Source organism: Miscanthus floridulus, unplaced genomic scaffold (assembly GCF_019320115.1).
Source record: "Miscanthus floridulus cultivar M001 unplaced genomic scaffold, ASM1932011v1 fs_340_2_3, whole genome shotgun sequence".
Lineage (NCBI taxonomy): Eukaryota > Viridiplantae > Streptophyta > Magnoliopsida > Poales > Poaceae > Miscanthus > Miscanthus floridulus.
The window spans coordinates 1-18,495 of NW_027096613.1; the positions used below are offsets into that span (position 1 = coordinate 1).

At 47.9% G+C, this 18,495-nt stretch overlaps 2 protein-coding genes across 2 annotated transcripts; one reads left to right on the plus strand and one right to left on the minus strand.

Annotated features, from left to right (window-relative positions):
• Nucleotides 1–1,406: 1,406 nt before the first annotated feature.
• LOC136531399 (uncharacterized) lies at nucleotides 1,407–6,299 on the minus strand. The gene is made up of 2 exons (XM_066524063.1): nucleotides 5,714–6,299; nucleotides 1,407–1,594 (listed from the first exon to the last, which is right to left on the minus strand). The coding sequence occupies exons 1-2, from the start codon at nucleotides 6,297–6,299 to the stop codon at nucleotides 1,407–1,409; spliced, it is 774 nt and encodes a 257-aa protein (XP_066380160.1).
• An 8,933-nt stretch (nucleotides 6,300–15,232) lies between these two features.
• LOC136531401 (phospholipase A1-II 6-like) lies at nucleotides 15,233–16,644 on the plus strand. Its single transcript, XM_066524065.1, has one exon. It carries the CDS (start codon nucleotides 15,240–15,242, stop codon nucleotides 16,479–16,481), a length of 1,242 nt encoding a protein of 413 aa, XP_066380162.1. The 5' UTR covers nucleotides 15,233–15,239; the 3' UTR covers nucleotides 16,482–16,644.
• The last annotated feature ends 1,851 nt before the right edge of the window (nucleotides 16,645–18,495 follow it).

Below are 18,495 nucleotides of genomic sequence, written 5' to 3' on the forward strand. Positions count from 1 at the left end.
ATTCTGTAAAGTCACTAGCAAGCATGTCTAGATTATGTGGTGAAATTTGCAGTCGGTCCAAATTTAAATCAACCTGTCATTACGGCTACTGCTTCATGATATTTTGGAAATGTTCCTGAACCACCACGACTTTTTCATCATGCGAGACCGCCCAACCTTGCTCCTTTCACAACCTCTGAATGTGGTTCTTCCTTCTTCTCACGTTCGCTCTTCGGTGGAAATATTTTGTCCATGCCTTCAGCACCACCTCTTTGAATCCTAGAAGTTTGACCTAGAAATTTTCGAAGCGGAATATCCTCGGCCGTCGTGGGCCACTCTGATTGGAGAGTAGAAGCGGGGCATGGTCTGACAGAGAGGTGGAGAGAGCGTGAAGAACATGGGAGGCGAACGTGGAGTCCCACTCGGCATTGCAAAAAACTCTATCTAGCTTCATCAATGTTGGATGGCGCCTCTCATTGCTCCATGTAAATTTGCGATTCTGAAGGTGAATCTCCTGGAGTTCGCATTCATTCAAGACCTCTCGGAATTGTCGCATTAGTCTGTGGTTTAGTCTTCTATTGTTCTTATCGACCGCTTTGTAAATTAAGTTCAAATCGCCAAGAAGTAGCCACCGCGTATTGCTGTCTGGTTTGATTGCTTTTAGTTCTTCCAAGAACCTTTGCCTTGCACGGTGCCGAGTTGGCCCATAGACAACAGAGAGTCAAAATTTTGTCGAGCACTCCTTAACTTCAATGTCAGCCGAGAGGTGGAATTCTCCCATGACGCAGTTGGTTAGAGTGATGGAATCATCATTCCATAGAACGACAATTCCGTCTCGCGTTCCAAGAACACCAGTCGCCGGTTTGAACACAAAGCTATGCAGACGAAAGCCGCCCAGGTAGGCTGCAGTTTGCTGATCGAGGGAGGATAGCTTTGATTCTTGCAGGCATGCGATGTGGCACCTTGTGGCTGCCACTATCTGATGCACCACATCTTTTCTATCTTTTCCAGCATAATATGTCCATGTTTGGTCCTATCATCTGTGAACACAAAAAACTCGGTAGGCGCCCCAGCGAAAAGTTTGTGCGAGAAGCAGCAGCAGTTGGCAGGAGCGTGCAGGAGTGTAGAGAACTAGCAGCATGCAGTAGTATGCAGGAGAGCTGTAACTTGCAGCAGCAGCCACAACATAGAGCTTGCTGGAATATGCATTGCATTGAGCACAGAACAGGTACACGGCTGGGAGTTGCATCAAAATACTAGGCCCTGATGGCTGAAGCAAATAACTGCGACGAGTCCTCAAATGGCGAAGCAATCTTGCCTTAAGAACATCACAAGAGCTGAAATTAAAATGTTGCGACAACGGAGATTTGAAATCTGGATACATGATGATAACAGAGTTGAACTCGTTGGCCATCAGGTGGGTTGCTTCAGGTTGCAGTAGGCAGGATCGCCTCCAGGCGATCGGCGATTCCTTCACCCGCCAAGTCGATGAGGGCCTCGTTGATCTCCATTGCTGGGCCGTCATCCAAGTTGAACATCTCAGGAAGCGCAGCAATCACCTGTTCCGGCAGTGGACCATTGAACATGGCGACAAATTCCTGCAAGGCAATTTCAGCTGGTTGGAGGTCGTCTTGTTAGGTTAGAGTTCTTAGTATATTCATCAGATCGGGATTCTTAGCACACAGGAATAGAGCATTCGGATTTCACAGAGAGAGAGAGGGGTGATAGGTGGCAAACCATTGAATGCCGTAGTTGTTGAAGCTTCGGCTGGGGTTTCGTTGACGGACGCCATCTGCGCGCCGGCAGCGACGGTCGGTGGAGAGGGAGTCGGCGCTGTGGTGTCCTCGGCGGCGGCGTGAGCGTCGGGTGGCGTTGCCGGCGTCGGTGGTACTTCCCGTCGCTGGCAGCGCCCCTACTTTCAATCGGGTCTAGGGTTTAGGATGTCGGTGGGGTGACTGGCGGCGCGGTGAACCTCGTGTCGCGAGCCCCGGCCCCCCACCTTCCTTTATAGCGCTGTGCGACGGGGGCCTACCAACCATGTAGGGTTGGGCGCCCCCGATCAGGGCGCGAGGACAAGGTTGGGCCTAACTGGTGGGAGATCAATACTAACATTCTCTCCCTTGATCTCTCATCTATTCTTTGTTCTTTAATTTCATACTCAAAACTTTCGATTCATATTTTTTTTGCTTCCATCCTATTTCATCACAGATTAGTGCATAGAACTATCCCATCGTCACAGCAATTAGTGCCGTTAGACTAACAGCCACAATACAATTCTCCGTTTGAAATGTAAACTTTCTTTGGGCCCTTCGTATGTTCGGGTATCATAGGCTTTCCCTTAAACCCATGCCGGCTACGTGTTCTCTGAACACGTTGGGTGGTAAGCCCTTTGTGAGCGGATCCGCGAGCATTTTCTCTGTACTTATATGCTCAAGATTTATTATATGATCCCGAACTTTATCTTTCACAACATAGTACTTTATGTCAATGTGTTTGGCAGCACCACTTGACCTATTGTTGTGAGCGTACTGTACCGCTGGATTGTTATCACAATACAATCGCAGTGGTTCATTTATATCATCAATCACTTTCAATCCGGGTATGAATTTCTTCAGCCAGTTCACTTGCCCCGTTGCCTCATAGCATGCTACAAACTCGGCATACATTGTCGAGGATGTAGTTACGGTTTGTTTGGAGCTTTTCCACGATATAGCCCCTCCTGCGAGAGTAAATACATATCCTGACGTGGATTTTCTTTCGTCTCCCGCATAATCAGAATCTAAATACCCCTCTATCTGCAGGGAATCAGATCTTCTATACGTAAGCATGAGGCCTTTCGTACCCTGCAAATAACGCATGACTTTCTTCACTAATTTCCAATGTTCAATTCCTGGATTCTTTTGATATCTGCCAAGTAACCCGGTAACAAAAGCTAAGTCAGGGCGTGTACACACTTGAGCATATTGTAAACTTCCAACAGCTGAAGCATACGGTACCGCTTTCATTCGGTCAATTTCATATCGGTTCTTGGGACACTGATGTTCCCCAAATCTATCGCCCTTGACTATAGGAGCAGGTGAAGGACTACACGCATGCATACTAAATTTCTTTAGGACCTTTTCTATGTATGCCTTTTGCGATAATCCTAGAACCCCTTTTCTCCTATCTCGGTGAATCTCTATTCCTAAAACGAACGAGGCCTCACCGAGATCTTTCATATCAAAGTTCGAGGACAAGAATTTCTTCGTTTCCATTAGTGGATTGATATCACTGCTAGCAAGCAAGATATCATCCACATACAAAATTAGGAATATGTACTTTCCATTCCTGAACTTTGCATAAACGCAATTGTCCTCAACATTTTCTTCAAACCCAAAACCTTTTATCGTTCTATCAAACTTCAAATACCACTGTCTTGACGCTTGTTTCAATCCGTAGATTGATTTCTTTAGGCGGCATCCCATATTTTCCTTTCCTTTTACGACAAAACTTTTCGGTTGTGCCATATAAACATTTTCTTCCAAATCCCCATTTAGAAAAGCCGTCTTTACATCCATTTGATGTAACTCCAAGTCATAGTGGGCTACAAGTGCCATTATAATTCTGAAGGAATCTTTACATGAGACTGGAGAAAACGTCTCATTGTAATCAATCCCTTCTCTTTGCGTGAAGCCTTTCGCCACGAGTCGCGCTTTAAATCTTTCTATATTCCCTTGGGAGTCATATTTCGTTTTGTAGACCCATTTACAGCCTACTGTTTTGGCTCCTTTAGGAATATTTTCTAAGTCCCAAACTTTATTGGTACTCATTGATTTCAATTCATCTTCCATGGCCTTAAGCCACTTTGATGAGTGGTCGCTTCTCATGGCTTCTTCAAATGAGGTGGGATCGTCCCCCATCTGACATTCTTCAGTTTCATAAACTTCATAGTCATCAGTAATAGCTGATCTTCTTATTCTTTGAGACCTTCTAGGTGCCTCCGGCACTTGTTCCATATTGGGCTGTTGTTGTTCTTCCTCATGTGTAACATTTGGTTCTATAGTTTCCTCAAGGATAGGTTCCTCAAGGACAGGTTCCTCATGTTCATTCATTGTCGCCACGGGAGAACTTGCAACAGGTGTTGGCACTACAGTGTCCTACACTGTCGGTGCAACAGCAGCAGGTAGCGTGAAGAATGGTTCTTCAACCATCGGAGTGGGTACATGCACCCGCTTCTCCTGTAGGCTGATTTCTCGTGCTACCACGCTCCCCCTGATCATGTTATCCTCCAAGAACACAGCGTGTCTTGTTTCTACAATCTTCGTATGTCTGTCAGGACAATAGAAGCGATATCCTTTCAATCTTTCTGGATAGCCAATAAAATGGCAGCTGACTGTCTTGGAGTCTAACTTTCCTATGTTCGGGTTAAACACTTTTGCCTCAGCTGGACAGACCCACACACGCAAATGGTTAAGTGAGGGTTCCCTTCCTGTCCATAATTCATACGGTGTTTTAGGCACCGATTTACTTGGTACTCGATTAAGTATGTGAATGGCGGTTTTCGGTGCCTCCATCCATAAACTAATCGGTAATGTGGAGTAACTCATCATGCTTCTTACCATATCCATTAAGGTACGGTTATGTCTTTCAGCCACTCCATTCTGCTGAGGCTCCCCCGGTGTGGAGTACTGAGCAACTATGCCATTTTCCTGTAGGAATCTTGCAAAAGGTCCAGGAATTTGGCCATATGCGGTATGTCGCCCATAGTACTCTCCACCTCGGTCTGATCGTACTATCTTGATTTTCTTATTGTGCTGATTTTCAACTTCAGCTTTAAATATTTTGAATTTATCCAATGCTTCCGATCTTTCTTTAATTGGATAAATATTGCCATAACGAGAGTAGTCGTCTGTGAATGTTATAAACGAGTCATAACCATCCACACTTTTCACAGGAAAAGGACCACATATATCTATGTGGATTATTTCTAAAATTCCTGTGCTTCGTTTGGCATCTTTCTTAATTTTCTTGACATACTTTCCTTTGATGCAATCAATACATTGCTCTAAATCTGAAAATTCTAAGTGCGGGAGAATTGATTCCTTAACCAATCGTTCCATTCTCCCCCTCGAAATATGGCCCAAGCGACAATGCCATAATTTCGAAGAGACAGTATCAATTCTCTTCCGCTTCTTAGTTACATCCGTAGATGGGGAATCATTCACATTTTCATCACAAACATTGTTCACATTCTCAGTAAGAGATAATAAATAAAGCTTGTCTTGTCGGAAGGCAAGACCAACACATTTATTATTAACCAGTATCTTACACTTGCCATCACCAAAATGGCAATCAATTCCATCATCATCAAGTTTCGAAACACTTATCAAATTTCTACGCAAAGAGGGAACATAAAGTACTTCTTTAAGTCTAAGTACAAAACCATTATTCAATTCTAAAGAAAAAACTCCAATGGCTTCAACATTGGCTTGCAGTCTATTTGCAACTTTAATCGTTCTTTCTCCTCTTTGCAAGGTTCTCGTCCCACTTAACCCCTGTAAAGAATTTGCAACATGAGTAGTTGCTCCTGAATCAACCCACCAAGTGGATTTATCATAACATAAATACAGAGATTCATCTACAAATGTAATAAATTCATCACCTTTCTTTAGCAGAGATTTCAGAAAGTCTGGACAATCCCTCTTGTAGTGTCCCTTCTTGAAGCAATGCTTGCACTGATCTTTTTCTGCTCCACCATACTGCTGATTCTCAGAATCCTGGGGTTTTTTTCCCTGTGAACTGGAGGAAGAGGACTTATCCCACTTAGATTTCCCTCGTGGTTTAGAATTCTTGCCATTAAAGTTCTTTCTTTTGTTGTCCTTCACAAAATGAGCAGATTCACTTTGTGAGGACTTTATCCTCTTCTCTTCTTGAGCACACATTGAGATGAGTCTTTCTATGCCCCATCTTTCAGGCTGCATATTGTAGTTCACAATGAATGTGTCATATTCTTTTGGCAAGGAAGCAAAAATCAAATGAATTAGGAAATCCTCTTCCTTCAAATTCATTTCTTTTAGCTTAGATGCCGTAGTGTTTATCTTCAAAATATGCTCTCTTATGCTACCACCAGTGAATTTCTCATTCACAAGCTTCTTAATCAGTGAACTTGTTGTGGCCTTGGTAGACCCAGTAAACTGACTCTTGATTTTCTCAAGATATTCTTTGGCAGTAGCACATTCAGAGATTGAGCCCCTTATCTGTTCTTCTATGGTGGCTTTGGCTACCAACAGGCACTTGCGGTTGGAGAGAGTCCATTGCCTGTGTTCAAGGTCATATTTCATTCTTATTTCAGCATGATCACGCTTCCGAGAAGCGAAATCAGCATCAGATTCATTGTCACCTCTCACCGGGTCCTCTGGCTCAGTAGGACACGGTGAGGTGATGGCAAAATCGATCTCTCCCAACGCAAGTTCCAATTCATACTTCTCCCGCCACACACGGTGATTGGTTCCGTTGAGTGTCGGGATGTTGGCAATGTTCACAATGCATTTGCCTCCTGAAATCATACCAGAGTAAGTAAGAAACATTTATACATAAAATTCCATGCTTTAACTCAACGTTGGTCAAATTAAAACTTATAATTCATCCATGCAAAACATTTTACATCACCGTTGGGCAGAAGTAAAATTAATGCACGATTTCTCATGGATCAAAAGTTATAATATTGTTATTAACAACGTTGGTCAGAAAATAACAATATCATAATTGCATCAAAATTATCAGAAATTCATTTCTCTTAAAATTAAATTATCCCGTTGGTTCAAATTTAATCAAAGAGAACAATAATTATCATGCACAGCGGAAACATTAATGATCTTTTCATGTTATTATTTTCCAGAAGCACTAAAAAAATTCATTGTTTTCTGAGCAAAATATCGTTGGATTAAATTTGCACAGAAAATTGTATTAAAATCATTCAAATTCATCAAAAATATGCATTTAAACTTGCTCCTGGAAAATAATAAGAAAAATTTTCTTCTTCTTCAGCCCAGCGCGGCCCAGCTCTCTCAAGCGCGCGGCCCGGCCAGCAGCCCCGGCGCGGCCCAGTTCGCCAGCAGCGCGTGGCCTGGCCAGCAGCCCCAGCGCGGCCCAGCTCTCCCAAGCGCGCGGCCCGGCCAGCAGCCCCGGCGCGGCCCAGTTCGCCAGCAGCGCGCTCTAGGGTTTCACCCCAGCGCAGCCGCATCTCGGCCGTTCGTCATATCCGACGGCTGTCCGGTGATTTCGCCGGATCAAAACGGCAGCTGACCCCCGCCCCCGAAAACCCTAGAGTTCATTTCCTTCTCTTGGCCTCTCTCTCTTCATCGCCGCTCTGTCCTCTCTCTATCGCGCTCTCTCTTCTCAGCCAAGCAAAAAACCGAGCACAGCCGAGCGAGCGACGGTGGAGCGAGGCGGCCATGGCGCCGGCGCGCGTGCTCCCCAACGGGTGAGCACGCCGCCGTCGAGCGGCCTGGCTGCGGCGCCCTTCTTCTCCTGCGCCGGTGAAAAGTTTTCCCCCGACGCCCGGCGTGTTCTTTCTTTTCTCGTTCTTCCCCGTCCCCTTCTTCCCCATCCCGACGCACGGGATTAGGGTTAGGATTTCAGTGTGCCGACTCTTGTTCTTTTCCCCTTCCCCTTTCGGATTTGTATCTTGTTCCTCTTTTCCGAATAGGTAATGGGGTATTAGGGTTTGGATTTGGGGTTTCTTTCCTTCTTCCTTCCCCTTCGGATTTGAGTTGTTCTTTTCGGGTTCATCCGAATGGGGGAAAATAGGGTTAGTGTTCTTAGGGTTCGGTTTTTCGACTTTCTTTCCCAATCCGCATCAGATCGGTCGGTTTCACTTAGCCGATCTGATTTCTTGTCGAACCCGGCTCCGGTACCATTGTTAGGTTAGAGTTCTTAGTATATTCATCAGATCGGGATTCTTAGCACATAGAAATAGAGCATTCGGATTTCACAGAGAGAGAGAGGGGTGATAGGTGGCAAACCATCGAATGCCGTAGTTGTTGAAGCTCCGGCCGGGGTTTCGTTGACGGACGCCATCTGTGCGCCGGCAGCGACGGTCGGTGGAGAGGGAGTCGGCGCTGTGGCGTCCTCGACGGCGGCGTGAGCGTCGGGTGGCGTTGCCGGCGTCGGTGGTACTTCCCGTCGCTGGCAGCGCCCCTACTTTCGATCGGGTCTAGGGTTTAGGATGTCGGTGGAGTGACTGCCGGCGCGGTGAACCTCGTGTCGCGAGCCCCGGCCCCCCACCTTCCTTTCTTTATAGCGCTGTGCGACGGGGGCCCACCAACCATGTAGGGTTGGGCGCCCCCGATCAGGGCGCGAGGACAAGGCCCAGTTAGGCCGTTGGTGGGAGATCAATACTAACACGTCTTGCAAGAGGACAAGCTTCCTGCACAAATTCTGTTGTGCACGCTGCATCTGTGTGATGGGCCGATTTTTGGCGAGGCGTGCACTGCGACGTACCGATGACATGTCGAAGACTCGGCGCTGGCATCTGCAACGTTGCACTGCTGGTGGCGCTTTCAGCGGGCTGGGGTTGCTCTGAATGATCGGTGGCATCGTGTTGATGAAGAAAGCAGCAACCCCTGTTGGTATTTCCTCCATGGGAGGGCTGTTACTATTAGCAAGCTGAGCAGTTTCAGTGACACTAGCATTTTGAACATTCAGACCTGCAAAGAGGGCCTGGAAGCTCGCTGCCTGCAAGTTGACCGTTGGCGAGGTAGGCTCTGGTGTCTGCTGCATGTTGATGGTCGGAGGGGCAGGCGTAGTTGCCCCTGTCGGTTGAAGCTGCAGCTGCTGTAGAGCCTGGTCCACCGCGTCGATGGAGCACTCCGCTGCCGGCAGGACCGCGTCGATGGAGCACTCAACTGCTGGCAGGATTGTTGCCGCCGCGCCTATGCCGGAATGTCCCGAAGAAGGCGTGCGAAGATGTTGGACATCGGGACAGTAGTGGCCGGTGCAGCATGCTTGGGTGGGGCGGACGAGGCTTCATTCCCATTGGGTGGTTTAGCCCCAGCAGTGACTCCAGAGCCACCGTTGGCTGGGGGCGCCTCCAACAGCCCCAGGTTGGCAGCCAGCGTGCAGGCTTTGTTGATGTAGTCGTCGAGGGGCGCTTGCATGGATGCCGTGAAGCCTTGGACTGCCTTCTCACCGCCCGGCCAGCCGATGATGCGCTGCATGGCGTCTTAGAGCGCTGCAGCATGGACCCTGAACAGTTCCTGAAGCTTGCAGCTCTGCACATTCTGCAGATGGTTAAGCTAGGGCAGTGCCTCTGGAAGGTTTTCAGGCGCCTTGAGCTCATCTTGTTGACGCTCTCTATGTCTCCCACACTCGATTGCGGGGCGAGCGGGAGCACTCGCGGTACACTGGGGCGTCATCCTTGTAGCGGTCCTGGAAGTCGCGGTCGCGCCCACGAGCGTCGCGACCCCCATGGCCGCGGTTGTCGTCGTCGTCGTCGTCGTCGTGGCGCCTACGGCTGTGACCGAGGTCATAGCCCAGGTGGCCGTTGTTGTACTTGCTCTTGGAGCCGCGACCATCATGACGTCGCTCTGCCTTGCTGCCACCACCGCGTTCATTGTTGCCACGGTTGGCACGCGGGGGTGGCGGGTGGTGTGGGAATTCCTCAAAAGCTCGCGGCGGCACCGGATGACCATCAATCACACCCAAATGCCAATCTGGGAGGCGACGCTTACCAGGGGAGAATTTGCCGTTGCTGTCGACGGTGGACATGGTGTAGTCATGAATTTCTTCAAGGTGGATGATGACACCGTGCTTGCGCTCATGCTGCCAGTGTTCCGGTGGTGTCTCCGACACCACTATGGATGCTAGAACGGGATCCTTGGCGCGACTGGTGAAGGTTAGCCAGACCTTCTTGGGGATGAGGCTTGGGTTTGCAGTCCAAGCCCACAGGTCCACCGTCTTCGTCTCAGCCGGATGCGGAAGGTTGGTCTCGATGGTCTCCAGAGCGCAGCGCCTGCCGATGATCCGCTCCACAACCTCCGCATCCCAGGCATGGTTCGGGATGCCGTTGAAGCAGAGCATGACCCTGAACAGCAAGGTGACGGCCAGGGCGTTCTTGAGGCTGCGCCACTTGATGAGGTGGATGTGGATGCCGTAGCGCTTGGCGAAGCCTTGCTTGAGGGCCTGGGCGCAGTGGTGGCGATGCTCGAACTTGATGAGGAAAGTCTCCGGGAAGTGCCTGGTGATGGTAACCTCGCCATGGCGGAGCCTGAACTCGTCGCGTATCGCCGCCTCGACCTCCTTAGGGCCCGTGCCTGGCGGGGCCGTCATGCCCCAGGACACCGCCGCAGTGTCCTCCCATTCGCGCAGACTCGCGTCGAGGGCGTAGGTGGTTGGGATGAGACATTCATCCTCATCCGGGCGGGTGGCCGGATCCCCCAGCATCGCCATGGCAGTCGAGGTCGAAGGCGGAGGTGGCGGTGGGATAGCGTCGTCCCTCCAGGGTGGAGGGGGTTGTAGTGGCTTGCTCGGCTTGCTCGTAGACGCCTCCTGGCAGTCACGCTCCCGGTGGGCGGAACGTCGGCAGCGGAAGCAGCGGACTAGATCTCGGCAATAGGCAGCTCTGTGGTCAAGCGCGAGACGCACGAAGCATCTCCCGTCCGTTTTGCTACCGAACACTCTGAGAGCAGAGGAGGCTTGGGGCCTTGCTTCGTTTGAATGCACTTCGCGGAGAAGTGGCCCTGGGCTGGCGAGGGACTTGAATTCCGCCACCAATATTTTCTTGAGACTTTTCCCTGTGTGCCATTATAAAAGATCGTAATTCCCTGTGTGCCCCTGAAAAAATTCAGCGGTCTTCAGCGCCACCACTCCAACTTTTTCATGTCCTCCATGCCACTTTCGTCAGTTCAGGCTCTAACGCCGTCAAACTGCAGGTGTGAAAAGACGAAAATGCCCTTAAATTCAAATATGTTATTAATTTTTTTGAGCATCTTAACGACTTCAAATGAAAAAACTCAAAACTAGAAAGTTGTAAATCTCGTCGAGATCTATAATTTTCATATAAAATTTATTTTCATTTAATTCCGCAAAAAAATAATATGATTTTTCTAAGATATATTAATCATATCAAATCATATTTTTTTTACGGAATTAAATGAAAATAATTTTTATATGAAAATTATAGATCTCGACGAGATCTACAACTTTCTAGTTTTAAGTTTTTTCATTTGAAGTCATTAAGATCCTAAAAAAAATTAATAACATATTTGAACTTAAGGGTATTTTCGTCTTTTCACACCTGTAGTTTGACGGCGTTAGAGCCCAAACTGACGAAAGTGGCATGGAGGACACGAAAAAGTTGGAGTAGTGGCGCTGAAGACCGCTAAATTTTTCTAGGGGCACACAGGGGATTGCGATCTTTTATAATGGCACACAGGGAAAAGTCTCTATTTTCTTCGTACCTCGTTCCAGCTCGGCTATGGTGAATTGAATCCTTTTGAGCAGCAGACTCTCCCACTGCAAAATTTCCGCTGGTAGCCAGCCGAGTTGTGATGCGATGGCTTGCCAGTACGAGCTTCGCGGCGAGAGGGCGAGGCCATGGTGGAGACGCGCTTGTAATAAGTGCCCATCTTGAGCGCCGAGTTGCGACATGACGGATTGCAAGGGCCGGCCGCGCGGCGATGTGACGAGGCCTATGCAGTAGTGCAGCTGGAGTAGGCCTTGTGTAGATCAAAGGCCCGTAAAGTTATGGGCGATTGTTCGGATACTAAAAATAAATAAATTATAGAATATGTCGGCGATATGAATTTATTATGCCTAATTAATCTATTATTAACACATGTGGTAATGTAGCACTTTGTTGTCAAACTATAAACTAATTAGACTTAAAAGATTTGTTCTGCAAATCAGTCATAAACTGTGTAATTATTTTTTTTTAGTTTATATTTAATACTCTATAAATATATCTAAATATTCGAGTGTAAAGTTTTAATTGCTCCTCCTCACGGTGACGGCGGATTTGAGGCGCCGGTCCTGGGTTGGTGAGGCCTATCCTCCTGATTGAATGCAGTCGCTCCAATTTTGACCACCTCAGCGAAGGATAGCTCTTGTACATGCGTGCAATCTTTCAGCCTGTTCGTTTGACTGTGGCTTATCATAAATGACAATAAATTTTTAGTCAGAATAATATTTTTCTCTCACACAAATCAGCCAACAGTACTTCTTCACGAACCAGCAACGATACAAACCAGCCAACCGAACAGGCTGATAAACCAGTCAACCGAACAAGCCGTTTATTCCCATGCATGTTCGTTGTGGTTTTCTTGTTTTTTTATTACCGTTACAAAAATCTAATTATAAATAACGATAACTAAATTGCGCACTGCTATCTTTTTCCACTACCATGTATTGGAGTCTTTATTTATCCATTTTTATATTGGATCTAAACCTTAACAATCGATATATAGGAACAATGTAGTAGTTTTTAGTTATAGAAATTGAAAGATTTTTTTTTACTTTTACTTAGGGCCTGTTTGGCAGGGATTCATCGGCTCCAGATTCACTATTTTCAGCTCCACTCTACAAAAAATTTCCTAAACACCCTAGATCGACCAAATTCAAATCCACCAAAACGGTGGATCTAGAGACCAGATTCACCAAATTGGTGAAGCTCCTCAGGGGGTGCTCCACGAATGGGTGTTTCGTACCTCCTCGTGAAGTTGGATAAAAATTACCCACCATTGCCACTAGTTACACACCCCTTACCCTTACCGGTTTGATTCTTTCCTTTCTTCCCCACCTCACGGGTTACGACGGCCCTTCGACTCGCGCCTCGCGCCGACCTCCTCTTCCGTCGCGGCCAGGGAGGCCACGCCGCTCATCCCCTCCCTCCATCCCTCCACTCCGGCGAGCCCTCCATGGCCGGATCCGGTAGATCCGGTCCTGCTCGACCTCCTGCACCTCCTTCTTCGTCCACATCCATGGGAAAGACCGCACCTAGGGTTGGGCTTTCTCGTCAGCTACAGGGCGCGGCCACCGGAGCTCCTCCTCCCGGCGTCGCGGACATGCCCCCTTCGGCCGGCCTTCAACCCGCCCCAGTCAGCTGGCAGGGAGCCACGGCCGGCGTCGACCTCGCCATAGCCGGCGCTCAGGCAGGCGCGGGCGGCCTCCAGACCGCCATGGACGGCGTCCACCAGCATGCCTTGGCTGCCCAACAAACCTTCCTGGCCGGCCAGCAGCCCCTACTGATCGGCCAGCAGCCCTTACCGGCTGGCCAGCAGGCAGCCATGGGCGCTGGGGGTGTGGCCACTGGTCAAGCAGGCGGTAGTTCATCGCAGCAGCAACCGAGGAAAACAGGGATAGCCACTCAAAATGTCTTAGCAGTTTGTGATTTTGACATGCGATTCACATATGTATCCACCGGTCAACCGGGATCTATGCATGACACTAGTGTGCTATACAATGCAATCTCGGTGGATGAAAAATTCTTCCCACATCCTCCACAAGGTAATAAAAATGATTAATCGTTTAGTCTCTTTTTTTATGATACAAAATATTAACTTATATTGTTTTGATCATGTTTAGGCAAATACTATGTTGTTGATGCCGGATATCCTAATCGGACCGGATATCTAGCTCCTTACAAAGGTGAAAGATATCATATGCCGGAGTGGCATCGGGGTATGGAACCCAAAACACCTAAGGAAAAATTCAATCGAATTCACTCTTCTATTCGAAATGTTATTGAGAGGTCTTTTGGAGTTTTGAAAATGAAGTGGCAAATTCTATACAAGATGCCAAACTACCCGATGGGGAAGCAAAAAATGGTTGTTGTTGCTTGTATGGTCCTTTAGAATTTTATTCGTGAACATGGTAGTGAAGATCCGGACTTTGCTCGTTTCGATCATGATCCTCATTTTGTCCCAACAATACCAGAAAGGTATAACCGATATGCAGTTACATCGGATGGTTCTACTTCGGAAGCCAATGCCGCCACTATGGATGTATTTCGTGACGGCTTGGCCACGGCTCTTGCTCTAGCTTGGAACAACTAGCATGTAATGGAAGACTATCTAATGTTGAGAAGTTGTCATGAACAATCGTAATATTTAGTTAATCTTTAGTTATTTTTATGTATGGACAATCGAAATATTGTTGACATGAGTTAATTAATTATCTATTTGGTGTGTCATATTGCATTTGTGTTTTAAAAATATACCTTTTTTGAATAAATATAGTCATAAGACGTGAGCCACATGTCTCATGTTACAACCTAAGGGCAAAACAGGCTATTCCCACCAAAACCTCATTTTCGTGAATTTGGATCTGTTGTTTTGTCAAACAGTTCCCTGATACATACACGGTGGATCTCAAATTCACGGTGGAGCTGATCCACGGTGAATCCCAGATTCAGATTCACATTTCACAGTGGTGAATCTCTGCCAAACAGGCCCTTAGTAATACACCAATACGAACTAACTTTTATTTAGATGTTTTTAAGCGTATGGAGATTGAATTATCATTTTTTTATAAACATTAATTTTTAATTTTACTATTTACCATTTATATTTAAAAGGACTATTTATTTGAGTTTTTTTCTCTAAAATTAATTTGGAGATCAACGGTCAACTTTTCAAATTCTATTTAGATTTTACCTTTACTAATCATGTTTTATCTGAACTCTTTATTTAGGTATTTTCTTATAAGTTTCTTTTAACACCGTGATTATGAAACTGTTGTTTAAGGAAAATCTACGCTATCAACTTTATATCTCCAAACTAAATTTTGAGGTTCCGTGTCGGTGGTGAAAGTTTCAAAAGAAATCTAAGCTCTGTTTGTGACAGCCGAATCCACCAACAGCATACATGGAACTGAACCGCTGGCCCAACAAAGCCCTCGGCCTTGGGTCCTGCCTCATGTTTCAGAGGATATTTGGACTAGATCTAGCCCACCGCCTAACCTACCTCTCTCTCTCTCTCTAGATGTGGGTGCATTGCATAGCCATGGCACCTTCACGCGTTGTGATGTGTGTGTGGCGTGACCGGGACACGAAGCGTGCCCCACTTCACCTTGCTCCGCTACACTGTTCGCCCTGCCCAGTTTGGGCAAGCAGCAGCACACGAAGCATGTACGTTCCATCACGCAGTCCCAGCACGGTGCGTGTCATGCCTTTGCCGTTTGCAATCCTCGTCATCAGAAGCAAACCCAAGCAAGCTACCATCACTGTGTCCTCCATATATAGAGCAAGCTGGATCATCATCAGAAGAAGCACCAGCAAGGCAACTATGAGCACCACCAACAACATGATGTCCCAGCACGGCGGCCTCGGCGACACGGCCCGGCGGTGGCGCGAGCTCCACGGCGGCGGCGACAACAGCGCCTGGGCGGGGCTGTTGGACCCGCTGGACCTGGACCTGCGCCGCACCGTGCTCCGCTACGGCGAGATGGCGCAGGCGACCTACGACGCCTTCAACCGGGAGCGGGCGTCGCCGCACGCGGGGCTGTCCCGCTTCGCCAGGGCGCGCTTCTTCGACCGTGTGCGGCTGCCGGCGCACGCCGCCGCGTACCGTGTCACCAGGTTCCTGTACGCCACGTCGTCGGTGGCCGTGCCGGAGGCGTTCATCCTCAGGTCCGTGTCCAGGTCGCGCCGCTGCAGGGAGTCCAACTGGATCGGCTACGTCGCGGTGGCCACCGACGAGGGGAAGGCCGCGCTGGGTCGCCGCGACGTCGTCGTCGTGTGGCGCGGCACCATGCAGAAGCTCGAGTGGGCCGACGACCTCGAGTTCCCCATGGTGCCGACCAGTGGCCTCCTCGGGGATGGTGAACGCTGCGACACCATGGTGCACCGTGGCTGGCTGTCCATGTACACCTCCACCGACCCGGCGTCCAGCCACAACCAGGACAGCGCACGGCATCAGGCGCTGAGCGAGGTGCGGAGGCTGGTGGACACGTACAGGGACGAGGAGCTCAGCATCACCGTGACGGGCCACAGCCTCGGAGCGGCGCTCGCCACGCTCAACGCGTTCGACATCGCCGCCAACGGCTACAACGTGCCGGCGGCGGGCGCGGCCGCCTGCCCGGTGACCGCGTTCGCGTTCGCCAGCCCGCGCGTCGGCGGCGGCGGCTTCAAGAAGCGGTTCGACGCCGTCCCGGGGCTGCGGCTCCTGCGCGTCCGCAACGCCCGCGACGTCGTGCCCAAGTACCCGATCGTGTTCTACCACGAGGTCGGCGCGGAGCTCGCGATCAATACGGGGGAGTCGCCGTACCTGAAGAGCCCCGGGAGCGAGCGGACCTGGCACAACCTCGAGGTGTACCTGCACGGCGTGGCGGGCACGCGGGGCGCGCGCGGAGGGTTCGAGCTCGCCGTGGCGCGGGACGCGGCGCTGGTGAACAAGGCGTACGACGCGCTGCGGGACGATTATGGGGTGCCGCCCGGGTGGTGGGTGCCGCTGAACAAGGGCATGGTGGAGGGCGCCGACGGGCGCTGGAGCTTGATGGACTGCGAGGAGGAAGAAGATGATGAGTAGACTGCGAAGGGAAGGAACGAACTCTTGCCATGCAGGCAACTTTGTGTGTTTGTGCACGATTATTATTATTAGATTAGATGTGGAAAGGACAAAACCCATACAATCGATTGAGTCATTTGGTTATGCATGGGGAAGTTATAAGCAACTAAAAAATGATTTATGTCGCGAATTATAAATGTTTACTACTTGATGAACCATTTTTTCCCTTTCAAAGTATAGAACATTTTTCACTCTATTGGCGCAAAAACGTGATAGCCGCGCCGGGTGGACACGCAGCAAGTCGGAATGATCCAGAGATCTGTTTTGCTTCAACGCAGGACCAGCCGATTCTACGAATTTTTCGAAGGCGTGCCAGTCAATTTGACCTGCAATTGATAAGGAGAGAAAGCTTATCAGTAATTTAGAATGGAACATGTCGGTTTTGACCAGATAGTTTTAGGTGTGCCGCTTCGGGAGCAGCCATACGGGAAAATCGACTAAATAGCCGATATAAGAGGGAATCAACGGCTAAGGACTACAACACTCGCGGATTATGATTGATTTTACAGTAACAAGTACAATGCACCTAGCTTTTAATGATCTTTTCCCTTAAGCTGTTAATATGTATGCGTAAAGATACATCACTGGCTACATTAGATTTAATCAAATACATGGTTCAAAGCCAATGAATTCGGCAAAAGAGATATGCCACGCAAGCAATCGACTGCTTAGCATAATAGGAACTACGAATTGGCTAGATCTAATTCATTACCATCAACAGTGAGGTTCGACCGGATCGATGACAGCTAAGATGATGACAATAATCTAAAACCAGAAAATCCATAAAATCGACTATATGTTAATAGGTTCATAAAAACATGCCATATCTGTGAAAGCACAGACGAATCAGCTAAAATAGCCGATTCAGATAGAAAAAGGGATTACAGCATGTGAACAATCGACTATTTAATATGAACGGATCTATAAACTCATCAAATCGAACATATTATCCTTAACAGTGGGGTTCAACCGGATCGATGGCAGCCGCGATAAAGATAACAGATCAAACCTTTAAAATAAACAGATATATTCACATTTAGCAGAACCATAAAGACACACTATAAGCTTTAAAGTACTATCAATCGGCTATTTAGCCGATACAGGCATAGCAAACAAACATAATACATACATCGATCACAAACAACACCACTAATCGATGATCTCTAATCTAAAGTCTTACCAGTGAGGTTCGACCGGATCGATGCAGCTATGGTAGTGTCACTAGATTAGATCTTATTAACTAGAGAATTTATCCAAGATCGAAAACATGTCTTTGAATGCGTACTATGAACGATAAAGATCGAAGTAGAACAGTCGATAAAACATAATCCATCGTTTAAAGTAAAAATTATCACAATATAACAAGATAAACGATGGACTAAAAGGATGTGAGGCCGATCTAGATCGATCTCGATCGGGCAGGTTGATATTGCTGAAACTGATGACAACGAGAACATCAACAAAATCGGTAACTTAATGAATATACCCGAAGGATGACACCCTTAGGTAGAGCCGATAGCTTGACCTTAATCTAATTTGAGCAGTGGAGGTCGAACTTAACCGATGCAGCTATACTTAAACTAGATAAGGATCGATAACTAACTTATACTAGAGCTCAGAAGAGGTCGGCCGGACCGATGCAGCCTTACAAACCAAAGTATAAGCCATGACGGTGCTTATAGACAAACCGGAGGTCGACCAGATTGATGCAGCCCTGCTTGTTGAAGAACTCGTCGAGATCTACAGTACTCCTACTCCTAAGGGTTGGCGTGAAGCCAAAAAAAAGTAATTGATATTGATTGATTGGGAGATGTTTGGTACAATAGCCGGGGTTTATATTTATACCCTGAGGCCTGAAACAATCCTAGTTGGTCACGTGGTGATCTAATACAAAACTTGCCTAATAAGATAAATCTAAAAGGAAATTTTAAGATACATGGACTCCAGTTTCCCCTTTTGTAGAATCCGCTAATAA

Bases quoted from the DNA above. Each gene is read 5' to 3' on its own strand.
- LOC136531399 (XM_066524063.1), bottom strand. From the start codon at position 6,299: ATGAAATATGACCTTGAACACAGGCAATGGACTCTCTCCAACCGCAAG. The intron at 1,595-5,713 runs GTGGAGCAGAAA...ACCTCCAACCAG, and splicing joins TTCTGAGAATCAGCAGTATG to CTGAAATTGCCTTGCAGGAA.
- LOC136531401 (XM_066524065.1), top strand. From the start codon at position 15,240: ATGAGCACCACCAACAACATGATGTCCCAGCACGGCGGCCTCGGCGAC.